This window comes from Archocentrus centrarchus, chromosome 20 (genome assembly GCF_007364275.1).
Source record: "Archocentrus centrarchus isolate MPI-CPG fArcCen1 chromosome 20, fArcCen1, whole genome shotgun sequence".
Taxonomy (NCBI): domain Eukaryota; kingdom Metazoa; phylum Chordata; class Actinopteri; order Cichliformes; family Cichlidae; genus Archocentrus; species Archocentrus centrarchus.
Window position 1 is genome coordinate 16,275,039 of NC_044365.1, and position 15,155 is coordinate 16,290,193.

A 15,155-nucleotide genomic window follows, 5' to 3' on the forward strand; every position below is an offset into this window, starting at 1 on the left:
GGTAACATTTAACCTAATATATGTTTAAATTCTTAAAATATTTGGGAGTTGGGTTTATTTATTTTTTTAAAGTGTATTTATTGTAAAAAAAAATATATATGATCAAATATTCCCGTGGTCCCCTCCATTTTAAAAGTCGTGGAAAGACCCGTGGATATCTGTGATGTAAATACTGGGCGGGAGTGGAGGCCGAGGCTGCGCCAGCAGAGGAGGAAGGAGTCAGTAGGGGGCGTAACCTGCACCATCCGATATCAAATCGAAAGCAAAGTGAATGAGGAAATAAAGAAATCCCACCAGAACCGACATATTGTCCTGTGTTGCAGCCGTCGGAGTGTATTTGAACCCCTCCAGCGGATATATCTGTAATAATATAGTCGTAAAAAAGTTTTAGTCATGTCAAAGGCAGCGACTCTGAAAATAAGCGGCGCAAATGCGGGGAAGGTAAGTCGGTGTGTTTTTTTTTTTTTCTTCCTTTCTTTTGAGTAAGCGCTCTCCGGAGGAGGACAGGAGTGAAAGTAAAGGAGCTAAACGGCTTCTCATCGGGCAGCGGGGACTTTAAAGCAGACTCGGTGTGAATGTTGAGCTCCGGTGCATTTTAAATAAGTCGGTTATTGCTGGAAAAGCGGCGGAAAGTCCCCCGCAGAGCGCAGAAAAACGAAAGTAAAGTGCTTCTTAAACGTGAGTCAGCAGCTTTAACCGTGTGTTTAAGCCACTTTATTCTGCTCGCCTTTCTGCACAGGTGGACAGCTTCCGCCAGGCTCTGTATCAGCAGGTCAGTCGACACATTTATTGTGTTAAATTATTCAAATAAACCACCTTTTGCTGACTTTTTCACTCTTTTTGTGTGTTTTTCCAGGCAGAAAATCTCTTCTCTAATTTCATCCCTCTGAAGATTATACAGCTGGACTCTCTGCTCAAGGTGATGTGTTCTGACAACCTCAGTGACCTTTGACCTGTGAAACCTGCTCTTCACCCTTTTCCTTATGTTTATCTTCTCTTTGATTTTTCCAGGATGACGCTCTCAGCATCACGGACACAACTTCCCTCAAGGCTCCTCTGGACATCCCCATACCGGACCCTCCCTCCCCTGAGGACGAGGTGAGAGCTCAGAGCCTTAATGTGCTCCTGTCCACAGAAACACTGAGAAGGCTTTTAATTTGAAAAACCGGTGCTTACACAGCACCTTTCTGCTCTATTTGAGCACTCAAAACACTTTTCTAAGGCTTCATTCAGTCATACATTGACACAAGCACTTTTTTATTCTCTGTGCCTGAGTGCTTTTAACTCGATGGATCGGGAAAAGTCAGGATTCAGTCTCTCACCTGAGGATACTTTGATATATAGACTAGTACAGTCCGGGGATCGAACTGCAGACCTTCCAATAAGTAGATGAGTAGAACCACAGCTATGAAAAGTGCAGTGAAGTCTTTAATATCTTTGCTTTACTGCACAGTCATAAAAGTTTGAATATTTCAAGAGCTAGAAGATTTTTGTACACACTGAACTGTGCTGTACCGATGTATTAAAAACACATCAAACAGAAGGAATAAGGAAAGGTCGGGTAAATAGAGGTCAGTCGCTCTAAGATGAAATGCATTTTTGGGTCCACTGTCTAGAAAGCTAAAACGGTCGAAGCTCCAGCAGCATGTGTGGTACAAGGAACGACCAACGCGACCCTATGAGGTCATCAAACGAAGGCCTGGTCAGGTAATAAAGTTGTTCTTTTTAGCACAAATGCTGCTGGAGCTTCGACCTCCTTAGATTATTGCTCTTCTCCATGCACCTTGGAAGTAGGTGAAGTTGTGCCAGAATTAAGCTCTCTGTGATCTGTCCTCCATATTTTTTAGGGTAAATATCCCGAACTCTATGGCTCTATGAATATGGACTCTCAGGATTGAAGCTCAGGTTAACAAAGAATGATGGATGCTTGAAGTTTGATCTCAGCAGATTTTGAGGCCTGTCCAAACCACAGCTTTGCTACGCATCTGCATCCATGGATGCATCCAAAACATGCATCAATAATGTCATAGGGTTATAAATGACCTCGCTCTGTCCTGTTGCTTTGAGGGTTACGGACAGGAGTGAAAAAGAAGGCTGCACAAAAAGATCTCCAGAAAGGCCGATTTTTTTTTTTTCTCACTCTCTAAAAAATTTCTCTCTCAGGAAATGGAGACCGACAAAAACGAAGACGATGAGAAGAAGAAGAAGAAGCGTAAGACATTTTTTTTAGTCACACTAGCCAAAACTGAAAGATTGTGTTTATAAAGCTTCATCTGTCGTCTCTGCTCCTCAGCTCCCAAATGTGGCTTCATCAAGGGGAACGAGAAGATCATGATGGTCCTGGACAGGGTGAAACCCGAGATAGTCGCTCTTAGGGAGACCATCATCACGGTGAGTGAATCACGGCCACTCTGAGGGCTCTAAAACGAAAACATGATTTTAAAATAAGGATTAATGCTGTGGACTCAAACTGCAGGTCAGCTGCTGGATTCAGCACCTCATTCCCAAGATAGAGGATGGAAATGATTTCGGAGTCGCCATCCAGGTACACGTCTTCTCTTTTAAGTTGGATTTTTTTAGGCTGTTCATTCATTTTGTTTTTATGTAAAGGCACTTTGAATTCAGCCTGTGCATGAAAAGCTGTTTTTTTTTTTTTTTTTTTTAAATCGCAGGAGAAAATCTTGGAGCGAATCGCTGCAGTGAGAACCAAAGTTGATGGTTTTCAGACCAACATCAACAAGTAGGTTGGATTTAAATCCTTTTTAAAGCACACCAGCTGCCTTTGTGTCGAGTTTTCAGTCATTTTACTGAGAGTGGAGGTTATTGAGAGCCTTTCATCACTGCTGTTTAAATACTCAGGTACTTCACAGAGAGGGGAGATGCTGTGGCTAAAGCTTCCAAAGACACTCATGTGGTGAGTGATTATCTCAGTGGGTAACTGCTGACGTTCAACATTTTCCTCATTTTAACTGTCACAGGGCTCTTTAAAACTGACCTCAGAGCAGCCGGTTCCCAAAGTGTTTCCAGTATGGTACCTCCTGACCAACTTGAGGTGGATGAGTTTAAATAACTGGGGTCAACGATCCAAAGCATGGACAATGGAGTGGATGGAGACAAGTGTCAGGGGTGATTTGTGACAGAAGGAGAGCAGCAAGAGTGAAAGGGAAGGTTTATGAGATAAGTGAGAACTGCTGTGATGGATGGATGGTTTGGGGACAGCGGCACAAAGACAGGAGGCTGAGCTGGAGGTGGCAGAGATGAAGATGCTCAGATTTTCACAGGGAGTGAGCAGGATGGACAGGATTAGAAATGAGTACATCAGAGGGACAGCTCAGGTTGAGCAGTATGGAGACAAAGTTCCAGAGGCAAGGCTGAGATGGTTTGGATAAGAGCATAAGAGGGATAGACGATATATTGGATACAGGATGCTGGAGCTGCCAGGCAGGAGGAAAAGAGGAAGCCCACAGAAAAGATTCATGGATGTGGTGAAAGAGGAATGGTTGGTGGTATATGGAATGTTTAGGAATATCACATTTTATAAATCTTAAGTACCCCCCTGGAGTACTTGAAGGTATTCCCATTTTAGAAACACTGCATTAGAGGGCCAAATTAATGCGCCTCTGAAAATATGGAAAAAGGAAATAATAAAAATGCCTTTAACTCTGCTTCTTCTACCCACAGATGGACTACCGCTCACTCGTCCACGAGAAGGACCAGGCCATCTACTCGGAGATCAGAGTGATTGTCCTTGACATCCGTGGCTTCTACGTAAGAGGCCTACATTTACCCCCACCCCCCACACACAAAAAATGGAAAAAAAAACTTTAATTAAAATTAAATATTGGACAGTTTCTCCTGAAATCTGAACTCATGGAAACTCTGGTTTGTAGGTAGTTTAAGCACTAATAATGTGTTGATTATTAATCTGTTTTCACCACTTCTGCGCCTCTTCAGGCCGAGCTCTATGACATCATCAGCAAAAACCTGGAGAAGGTGACCAACCCTAAAGGAGAGGAGAAGTCCTCCATGTACTGAAGCTTCAGGGTAAGGGGAGAACCACTGGGACGGATTCAAGCAACCTTCAGCTCCATCGATCACCCGCTAAACTCAGTATCAATCACATATCCGGCTCTCTCAGTTCAGCAAACATTGAATAAGTGGATGGTGGTTTTAGTTCTGCTGTTTCATGGTAACACTTTGGTTTTGTACCAAAATTTGCACTAAATTTGAAATTGTAATAAAGCATGAATAAAGGAAAGTGTTTTTCAGACTGTGATCCTCAGATTTATTTTTAACAAAGAAAAGTTTTTTGTCATGTGCATCAATGTGCATTCTCATCAATGAGGAATCTTATAAAAAATATCTCTCATTTCTCTCAAGGAGCAAAAAACAAAATAATAATTACAATAATTACATATTTAACTCAGGAACGGCAACACAGCATCATCGACAGGCCTCCAGCCATTTATACTTCTGGTCCTTCTCCTCCGGGGATAAGCTGCAGAAGAGGAAATAAGTGGCTATAAATCATCCTGTGAAGCTTTAAAACAGGATGTGCAGATGTTTCTTTGCTTACCATGGTGATGTTATTGCCATTGAGGAGGATCTGGTCCAGTTTGGTTATCCTCCTCCCCTCTGGTGTGATTTCACTGCAACACGTGCAGTTAAATAAGTCAGCAGCTAAGCTAAAGTCACTGTAGTTAAAGTAAAAACTTAACATGAGTACTTACAATTCTGTCACATCCTCCAGGACCATGTCTGACACACAGTTAAAGACAAACTGCAACAATAAACAGTAACAGGACAACAAAGTGCAACTAAAAGCTAAAAAGATTACAAAAGCCAGCAGGAGGATGTGGAAACACCACTTCCTATTAATCCCTAATTACACAAACTGGCTGCAATTCAGCCCTGGGAGTTAAGATAGTTGTCAGCTGCTCAAAAAAATGAAGGCAGTGTCCTGCAGCAGGAGAAACCCAGGGCCCACACCTCCTTTGACACAGCTAACCTTCTTGTGAAGGCACATATGGATGTGCCCCTCTAGAGGAGCTGGACTACCTGTGCTACCTGAACGGGTTATTCTATCACGTTCTCCCTCATCAAAATAAAAGCAAAAGGCAGTGTGGTGGTGACTCTGCTGCTTCTCGTCCACCTAACGGCCCGGATGATTTCAAACAGTCCATGTTGTGTTGGTTTTTGTAGCACCAGCACAGTACAGGAAGATCACTCAGTGAAAAAACAGCGTAGGTGTGCACTAACTTGTGCATCAGGACATGTTTTAATTAAAGGATACTGACGAAGTCATCGAAGCCCAGCAGGGTGCCGACGATTTCTTTGTCAGTTTTCATGACGATGTGAATTCGGGAGCCGATACATTTGTCCACGAGCTCTGCAAAAATAAAAATTAAATAAAATAAATAATAAAGACAAATTACACATCCGGTAATTCAAGTTGGCATTTCTATTTCTTATCAGTATCAGTTAATACGGTGGTCACATGGATGCAAGTGTCCAATCACAACATCTAAACCAACACGAGCTGAAACAAAGTGACACACGGAAAGAGGGCATTTTTTTTTGGTTTCTTTAAACGATTATTAGCGCAAAAAAAAAAAAAAAGACAAAACAAAATTTGTAGCTTCTCAGTTGCAAAGCCCGCTCTCTGCCACTTTAATCTCGGAATAAGGATGATTTTGTATCAGCCTGCAGAGGTAAAGGCAACTATGCAGCGTTAGCTCCCTGTCGGCGTGATGCTAAAGCTAACTAGCCAAACATCTGACTACGAGCTGCTTTTTCAGTGCGCTACTGCTCAAAGTGCAACCGCCACACACCAACTCTGAACAACCGCATACAAACCCACAGACGCCTGGAACAAAACACAATATCATTAAGAGTTTACAGACCGAGCGGGAGCAGCTGCGATGGGTTTGTAGCCGACATGTTCAATCAGAAGACTTCCCCTCCAGGAAGCCCCAACCAATCGACAGAAGAACAGAAGCGACAGGCAGACGAAAGCAATCAAACCAGAAGCAAATAGAAGCGTTTCTTCTATGGGGTAAAAAGAAAAAAAAAGGAAAAAAAGAAAAGAAGAGGTGTCTCTTCGGTGTACATTTTAAACAGAATCAAACATTTATTGTTGTAACCGAATATAGTACAAAATTTAACAAATCCAACTTGATGAAGATACTAAATTGAATTATTCCGTCTGTCGCCACAGGATGGCGCGCTTCTGTCTAGGAACATGACATCATTTTTGTCTTAACCAAAGAGAAAAGAAGAGAGGTCAAGATAATAACCACCATACATTTTGAACGTGTGTTTTATACCGTCTATCAGCAAAACATTAAAACTTCTCACACATTAAAGTAAGCTACTTTCAGCTGCTCCTTTGTCACCAGTGGTCGTAGCAGCTGGTAGCTCTGCATATTTGATTGAGCAGAGTTTTTTGTTTGTTTGTTTGTTTTTTGTGGTTTTCTATTTCCGTTGCGGCTTTTGTATTTCCGTTGTGGTTTTTGTATTTATGTTGCGGCTTTTGTATTTGACCTGACACTTCTGGGCAACCGTACATTCCAGACTGAAATGTAGGAAAATCAGGATTGTTGAGGATTATATTTTATGTCCAAGGATTCAACTCTCTATCATGCTTTATGTTGTGTATAACCTCTTGGTCCGAGACTTCCCTAACAGAAGGTACTAGCTTTTGTCATTGTACCTCTGCCTCCAACCCAGATAAGACTTGTTTGCCCAATCTGCTACTTGTTGAACTGTTTGACCTTTATGAGACAACAGGATGGGGCTGAACAATCAATGTCATGTGATACTTTAAGACTTTGTATAAGTAAGGGTATCTTCCTTGTCTCTTTGAATTTCTTACTGCACTACTGTGTTCTCTGTACTGACCAAATTCCTTCTTGCAAGACTTTTTAAAAATTAAATGCACTAAAATTTCCACAACAGGATCAAATGATTTCAGTCCAAGATTTGTGTCAGAAAAACCTGAAAGCTAAAGATAAACTACAGCTAATATGTTCATACCTGTTATATAGTTAGCTTAAAATTAGCTTAGTGGTAGCCAAAGCACAGCTAAGCTACACAATATTTTGTCAAAAGTGAAATAATTTTTTCACATATTTTATTTCATAATTTCTCATAATTAAAACCCCTAATTTTGTTGAAAACAAATACCCTTTTATGATTATACTGATATTATTCTATAATGGAAATAATATAGCAACTACAATAAATGGAATTAGGCCAGGAAGCTAAATGCTAATTAGTTAGCTAGAAACTAATTAGCATAGCTTAGCTAAGCAGCAGAGCTTTACACCTGATTCTGGGGAATTTATTTGTATTTTTATTTATGCTACCTTTATCTTCTAGATTTACATATATTGATTAATCCTGAATTTATTCAATCATTGCTTCAGTTAAAAAAAAAAAACCTTAGGAAGATGTATGTTAATATTAGTATATAATATCGATGCGGTATTTGTTAAAAAACTAAAATAAAATCTGGGCTTTTTTTGTCTACAAACGCTGAAAAATTTCTTGCCTTGAAAAAAAAAAAGAATTATAATAAGCGCAAACGGAAGTGCGCTGCGGGGAATGCTCTTGCTCCGTTGTCCAGAGGGGACGAAGCGGAAGAGAAAATCATCTCTGTTTTGCTGCTGCTGTCTGTGTCAGATTTAGGGAGATACAGGCAGAAAAATCGCTTCTGTTAGTTGTGTTTACATCCGGTCCCGGAGAAAAAAAAACATCGCCGGACTGCGGGGACAGCAGCGGGGATGGAGCCTCAGGGAAGAGACGAAGGGAAGGGGCCGGTGCTGCACATCGTAGTGGTTGGATTTCACCACAAAAAGGGCTGCCAGGTACGTGAACCCCTGCTCTCAGCTAACACCGGCTAACTGCTAACCAAGTCCTCATACTGAGCTAACATAAAAGGCATATTTCTACCAAACCTCGGTATGAGCGTCAGTTTCTTTCTCTGATATCTCCTGTTTTCAAACGGTGAATGCATAATTCTGCAGCAATGCGGACATTTATACTCAAACAACATTAAAAACTACTGGCTGCTCACTGCCTGGCTTCTCTGTCAGTGAAGAGGGGTTAACATCAGCTGTTTGATGTGGGCTCACAGGGTTATATAACATGTACCGTGCTGCCAGCAGTTCAGTGTATTCATCACAGTCTGCAGCCTACTCCTCATCACTGCTCCTGGACCCTGCTTTTATCTGTGTATGACCACAAATATGGAACAACGAGCCGATTAATCGATCAGTCCAGGTTTTCTATCAGCTGTTTACAAATATACATTGATTACAGCCTCATTTCATTTCATTGTTTGCTTAATATTTCAGGGCTTTTTGGACAAAACTAGACACTTGAAACAGTCACTTTTCTTGGAGTTGATGTTTGATAGTGAAAAATGTGTTTGAGATGAAAGGCTGAATTTATGCCCAACTATCCAGAAGGTAGTTTTTACTTTAGTGTGTTTATGCACTAATTCAAAGAGATGCATTATGCACATTTCCAGTTTTACTCTGGGACTCCACTTGAGTGGATTTTCATGATAAAAGGTTTAAAAACTCTGGATCTTGCACTGGCCCTTTAAAAGCCTCATCAAGCTCTCTCTCCAAGAGCCCCTTCCCTTTAAGCCTGCTTTCTTCTGACTGGCTGACTTCCAGAAGTTTGCCGAGGGGCAGCAGCACCCAGGGATTACTTTTACATTTACAGGATTTTTCCTACATATAAAACATTTTGGCAGCCACCAGAGAGGTTTTGAAAATGTCACTTTTGTAGAAATAAAATTCTATTTTATAGCAGGAATCTAAATAAACAGACATTTCTGGCTGACAGACCCCGTTTTGTTGGCTAGTTTTTAATTGTGATTGGCGGATTAGACATTTGCGTTAACGAACAGGTGTAGCTAATAAAGCGTACAGTGAGTGTTGGTTACCAGTGTGTGTAAACACTGCTGATGTACTGCTGTCTCCCTCAGCCAGGACACACTTGCAAAATGGATTTTTTTTTTTTTTAAATCCCAGGACTCAGATTGTCCTAATTAAATAAATTTCCTTCTTTTTTCTTCTTGGTTTACTAAACCTGACAGAAACTGGCTCCAAACCTGTTTGGCATATATTAACTCACGTCTCTCACAGGCATGACGAAGTTGCTGTAAGAAGTGTACTAGAAAGCATCTCTAATCCGGGGCTGTCAATCAATCATGCAGCCCTGGGCCAGAACCAGCCCGCCCTTCTGGATGAATTTGGAAAAATGTTGCAACAACAGTGGGTGTAAAATTTGGCCTTTTAAATGTATCTTCATCAGTTTAATGACATCAGCCACAGCCTGTCAAACATACAGATAAACCATTAACATGCTGATGCTTATTTTGCTGCAGTAGCATCACCTAAGACCAAATCGAGCTATGTGTGGCCCTCAGTGTAAAGTGAGTTTGACACCCCTGCTCCAATGGCTCTAATCATCCCCTATGTTGTTGTTTTGTTCCCCTTCTTCTTCTTCTGCTGCTGCTTCTTCAAATTTCATTAAATGTGTCACCATGCCCTCCTCCTCCTCCTCCTCCTCCTCCTCAGTGGTGTTGTTGTTGTCTCTGCTCTCCATCTGTTTTTGTTTCTCCAGCCTTAAAAAAAGCAGCTGCTGCTTAAGAGCAGAGATAAAAACAGCAGTTTTTCTGATATAAAGATGAGACCGAAGCCCAGACAAAGCCCTCTGTGTGCAGTCTTTGTTGCCTTTAATGGGCCCGGGCTCGGTGCTGGAGGTTATCTGATAGGGGTCAGCGATCTCCTGCTGGGCAACACAAGATTGGGTTCCTGGCTCTTTAATCCATTTGTGTGCCTCCCTTTCACAACTGCCCTTCTCCTCTTATTCACCTGCTGCCCATCTGCTCCCCTGGCAAGATTTAAAGGACTATTTTTTTTTTTTTTTAATTGAAAACTTTAATCAGTAATGCAGCAGGAACATCCACAGAAATATGTTTGCTTACGGTATATTTTCCCACTTGATTTTAAGCATATAAAGAAAAATAGACAAATCAGCCTGATAAGAGCAATAAAGTCAGGTTTTATTAATTAATTACTTCTGCCAAGTTTGTTTTAACAATATGCTGAGAAACATCTGGACATAAAAGCCTGCACCTAGGATGTTATGTGGTTGCTTTGTTTGCAGAATTACTCAGTAATTTATGCACAGAGTTGCATGAAAATTTTACTAAAGGTGGGGCTTGATCCACTGGTGGGCCAAAATTGGGTGTTTTCATTCCACGTCCACAGACAGTGTGAAAGGTGCAGGCGTTGTGACACCACCTTTGTGTTATGAAGCCTCAACCTGGGCATTTTTGATGACATGTTGCCACTCCTTGATTATTCTCTAATAATCACCATAATTTACAGAGGTAGAGACCCAGCAAATATTAGCGAGATAACCTCAACAATCAGAGGATCCTCTGTGAGCAGCACATGGTGACAGCGGGAAGGAAGAACACAGGAACAGACCTCCAACAGAGGCGGGCTCAGGGAACTGCGACCACCTGCAACCGCTGGCTGAGGAGAAAGAGAAAAGAAAAGAAGAGCCTATGGGAGGGAGAAGAAACTATTTAATGACATGTGGTAGTGGTGCATAAGGAAGAAGAAGTGCTCAGTGTATCATGGGAAGTCCCCCAGCAGACTGAGCAATAGCAGCATAACTACGGTTCAGGGCTGCCGGATCCAGGCCTAACTCTAAAGTTTATCAGAAAGGAAAATTTTGAGTTTAATCTTAAAAATAGAGAGGGTGTGATGGGGCCTGATCATTCAGGGCTTTGGATGTGAGGAGAAGAAGCTTAAATTCAGTCATGAAGCCTGTATAGGAGAAATATTATCTCTCTTTCTAGTTCTCATCAGGACTCCAGCCTACTCGTAACAAAATCATGAACTAGTTTTTCAGCATCATTCAGCCTTCAGGAAATTTTTACCGAGGTCACAAAGAAAGTGAGCTGACTGTTGTTTTCCCAAAGACCTCTATACAACTGGACAGCCTTGATTACATTTTCCATGTCTGCGAGCTCACCGGCATAAATTTCATTATCAGATGGTGAGTGTGAGGGTCCGTGTGGATCTTTGCGTGCCTTCCAGTTTGTGCTCAGTGACTGCATGGACTCATCTGCAGAGAATCACAACAAACAACTATGCAGGCACCCTAGGCGCCAGACTTCAAGCGTTCTTCAAAGAAGTGTAACAGGAATGATACTCAGCTTTTGTCTCCAGCTGTCCATGTCCATAGCTGAGTATAGTTTAGTCATTTTTGATCAGAAGAGTCTCCCCCTGATACTCATCAAAAATAATGCAAATTTGAGGCCCCAGAAGCAACTTTTGGTACTGTTTTCTTTTTCCACCTGTGCTGATGTTGCTTTTGTGAACCTCTGTCCCTGTGCCACATAGGTCAGTGTTTGGGAGCCACTTTTTTCCCCCATGTTGATCATCTTGCACGCTGACTTAAGGCTGTTAGGTCCAAATTGTGACTTCAAAGGTTTTCAAAAACAGGTTGAAAGCTGGATTTTTTTTTTCTTCTTTTTTTAATATTTCCAACACTTGTGATAAAATTCCTCCATATTGACAAAAAAAAGATGGTTGCTGTTCTGTCACTTTATATCTGTGTAAGAAAAAAAAAAAACCCCAGACATGACTCGGTGTGTAACACACCTGTGAAATTCAACACACATATCTTCTAACACAAGACAACTGAACCGCTGACCTTAACTTTAAAGCTGCAGCACAGTAAAAACAGCAGATTAATGTCAGCCCCTCATTCTCTGCGTAACATTAACACAAAAGGGTTAATAAACTTATTTATGGATGCATTTCTGTTAAGAGCATCACTTCTCCAGAGGAACGAGTGGCGCTTCACCCTGAGGGAGGATTTCCTCCTCAAACACTGAATCACTGAATGGGTGTGTGTGGCATTCAGGACCAGCAGGTTTCCAGCTAAACTTGTTGGAGGCTTTTGAAGGCCTGGGCCTTTTATTAAGTTTGCCTGTTTGAACTTTTGCTGCCCTTCTTTATTATATTTTATTATGAGGTTATTTACGTATTAATTGGTCGATAATAATGCATTCTGAATGAACTCGTTCTTTGGAGCCTGATTACATTGTTTCTAATTATTTCAAATGCTTTCACACGTTGGTCCTCCTGGTAATTAATACCATGTTGGCCCCGATTTTGGATAAATGGAAGATGTTTCATGGATGGAGGGCTGGACAAACATGTTTGAAAAGTTGTGGGAAAAGTCTGTTTCAAACTTTAAAAAGGTCTCGGATTGTTAGACACACTTTCAGTCCATGCTGGTCTTTAAATACTTGTCCATGGCTTTGGATCCTCATTTTAAAAAAGACCACTTCTTCTGCCTCTCTGAGACACGGAAGAATATCACATGAAAAGAGCATATTTTTAAAATTTATCGACAGCGTTTTCTGCAGCGAGAAGTTTTTGTAATTGACTCCCACCATGGGTCTCCTCTTCTAACCCAAAATTGCTGGATCTTTTTTTTTTTTTTTTTTTTTTTTGCTACTCCAGTGATGCCAAGTTGGCTGAAGGTGTTGCAGAGCGATTGCTCCCACAAATCCTCTGCCTCTGATTGGCATGTGCATGCATTTTGCTTTGCAGGCCTGTTTCTGGGCTTTTCCTCTGCACCATCACTTTAATTTTCGGTGGCCTTTGAGAGAATTTGGCTTAGGAAAGTTTCATATCTGAGTGAAGTCACCAACCCATAAGACGAGCTGGTTGAATTCTCAGAATACTGAGGACGATGTGGATTACAAACTCCAACTTCTGTAATAAAGTGATGTTTTTTTTTTAACCACATTGTCCACTTTTAACCTTCAAACAGATGTGGCGTAGGAAGATTTGCCTTGAAGCAGACACTTAATGCACAACAGCTCAGCTGATGAGATGAGTCATTAAAGTCATTAAAAACCATAATTAATGACATTGGAAGATTTTAGAATATGCGACCCAGATAAAGGAAACAGTATAAGTATGATAAACACAAAGGGAACCATTAAAGAAAGCATCACTATACAAAGTATCATCATTTTGGTCACTAAAAGACCTCAGAGAGGGTTAAACACAACACAAAACAAGACGTGGCAAGCTGCACCTTATGAATATTATGTTGTCATTTGAGGTGAGGGTACATTGATTAGGAAAATGCATGCGAGGTCATTCAGTGCTCGTTTAAGTGATGGAAATTTCCCTTGACACAAAGTGCCTCATTTATATTCAGTCTTGTCTGCAGATTACCTGTTTGAGGTAAAACGGCCTAAAGGAGCTGTTATTTTTTTCCTCATTACTTCCTCAGGTCGAGTTCTCCTACCCGCCGCTAATGCCAGACGAGGGTCATGACAGCAACCTGCTGCCAGAAGAGTGGAAGTACCTCCCGTTCCTGGCTCTTCCTGACGGAGCACACAATTACCAGGAGGGTACGGCACAAACATGCACATCTTCAAGTCCTACAAACTCTTAGAAATCTTAGATTCCATTGTTAGTTAATCACAGAATGCTAGCAGATTGTGCATATGTGTGTGTGTGTGTGTATATATCTATCGATCTATCAATAGATAGATCGATAGATATATTCTTCCACTGACATGTCACGTACCATTTTGAAGCTTCGAGGGTGGCATCAGGTGCTGGGTTCTGGGCCCTTCTGTGGAGGTTGCATGTTCTCCACGTGTCCGTGTAGGTTCTCTCCGGGTACTCCAGCTTCCTGCCACAATCCAAAGACATGCACGTCACAGTAATTGGTGATAATAAATTGGCTGTAGGTGTGAATGTGAGCATGAATAGTTGTCTATCACTGTGTGTTACTCCCGTGATAGACTGAGAGTATCTGGACAGTTGGGATAAGCTCCAACCCCACCTCCTCCCCAACCCTGAATTGGATAAGCGGAAGAGGATGGAGGATGTTTGCTTGGTTCTATGAAGCCAAAAGAAAGTTAAGTTTCCAGCTAACACTGACTTGGTTAGCAGGGTTCATTCAAAGATTTAATAGGTGTAATCCGCAGACATGGATACCTGCTAATTAGTGCTATACAACAGCATTATTCTATGGGAATCTTAAAAAGCCTCAGATACCTTTCTGACTTTGGTTATTATGGCAGTGAAACAGAGTTTAATGTGGGAATGAGTCAGCAGGTGATAAAATCCTGATTGTTCCTCAGTGTTACGATTATGAAAGGCTGGTGTCACTGTAAACAGAAATGTGGGTGTGGGCGACTCAGCCGTATCCCGCCTGTCGTGGCTGCGGTCATGTGACAGTCCCGTGGTTTGCGCTGGCCCGCGAATGCAAACAGCAGGAACTGAGCTAAAGTTTAACTTTCAGCTTTAAACTCTGCACACATCAGCACGACTCGGCCTGCAGGACGCAGGACAGGAGAGCTACTCACTTCCTGCTCTGAGCTGTCAGCTGTTTGTTGGTCAGCTCAGTGATTCAGAAGTGAGAAAAAAAAAATGGAGGGGTTTGTGTTTCTGGACTTGAGTTTTCATCCATATGTACAGATTCATGCACACAAAACTAATGTTTTACACTTTTAAAGGGCAGAAAAACACAGATGTGGATGTTGGACAGGTAGGCTTCACTTGCATTACTTTAATATGAATTATTATCAGAAACTAATGGGTTAGGGCGAGAAAAAGATAGTTTGGGTCAAAATACAACCGGGCTTTTCCTCTGATTCTTAAAAAAAAAGTTTGTATTTCTGAAGTGGATGCGAGGTAGATAAAGTGTGTATAATGTGGGTTATTGTCAAAAGTGCTACCCTGGAGTATGCTGCAGCATTAATGAATCAATAATTATTATCCTGTAATATAATGCATATGGTTCTGCATAATGAGTACTTTTAATTTAGATGCTTAAAGTATATTTTGCTTCTAAATAATTCATCTGTATGAGGCCCAGAACCTCATGGTCTACACTGTACTGTAGGTATGTCTGATCAATTACACCCCCCCCCCCCCCCCCCCCCCCCCCCCATGTGGTTCATGGTCCCCCCCAGTTTAAAAAGTCTCCCCTGAGCCTGAGCTCCACTTACACAGTTTTCACTGTAGAAAAATCTCAGTGGATTTGAATCAGTCTTTGTTGCCTCCAGCACGTTGTGAACTGAT

At 41.5% G+C, this 15,155-nt stretch overlaps 3 protein-coding genes across 3 annotated transcripts in view; 2 read left to right on the forward strand and 1 right to left on the reverse strand.

The window, feature by feature from the left end:
* Positions 1–237: 237 nt before the first annotated feature.
* On the forward strand, positions 238–4,268 carry psme2 (proteasome activator subunit 2). Its single transcript, XM_030756883.1, has 11 exons — positions 238–441; positions 740–772; positions 857–919; positions 1,012–1,098; positions 2,164–2,212; positions 2,294–2,391; positions 2,477–2,545; positions 2,673–2,740; positions 2,860–2,914; positions 3,682–3,768; positions 3,955–4,268. The coding sequence occupies exons 1-11, from the start codon at positions 394–396 to the stop codon at positions 4,033–4,035; spliced, it is 738 nt and encodes a 245-aa protein (XP_030612743.1). The 5' UTR covers positions 238–393; the 3' UTR covers positions 4,036–4,268.
* lsm5 (LSM5 homolog, U6 small nuclear RNA and mRNA degradation associated) lies at positions 4,262–6,058 on the reverse strand. The gene is made up of 5 exons (XM_030756884.1): positions 5,904–6,058; positions 5,294–5,389; positions 4,731–4,758; positions 4,577–4,649; positions 4,262–4,498 (listed from the first exon to the last, which is right to left on the reverse strand). The coding sequence occupies exons 1-5, from the start codon at positions 5,938–5,940 to the stop codon at positions 4,466–4,468; spliced, it is 267 nt and encodes an 88-aa protein (XP_030612744.1). The 5' UTR covers positions 5,941–6,058; the 3' UTR covers positions 4,262–4,465.
* A 1,590-nt stretch (positions 6,059–7,648) lies between these two features.
* The window catches only part of avl9 (AVL9 homolog (S. cerevisiase)), a 28,686-nt gene continuing 21,179 nt past the window's right edge, over positions 7,649–15,155 (forward strand). Inside the window, exons 1-2 of the mRNA XM_030756637.1 lie at positions 7,649–7,868; positions 13,351–13,471. Of these exons, the coding sequence (XP_030612497.1) occupies positions 7,785–7,868; positions 13,351–13,471 (205 nt within the window). The 5' untranslated portion in view covers positions 7,649–7,784. The remainder of the gene's footprint in view (positions 7,869–13,350; positions 13,472–15,155) is intronic.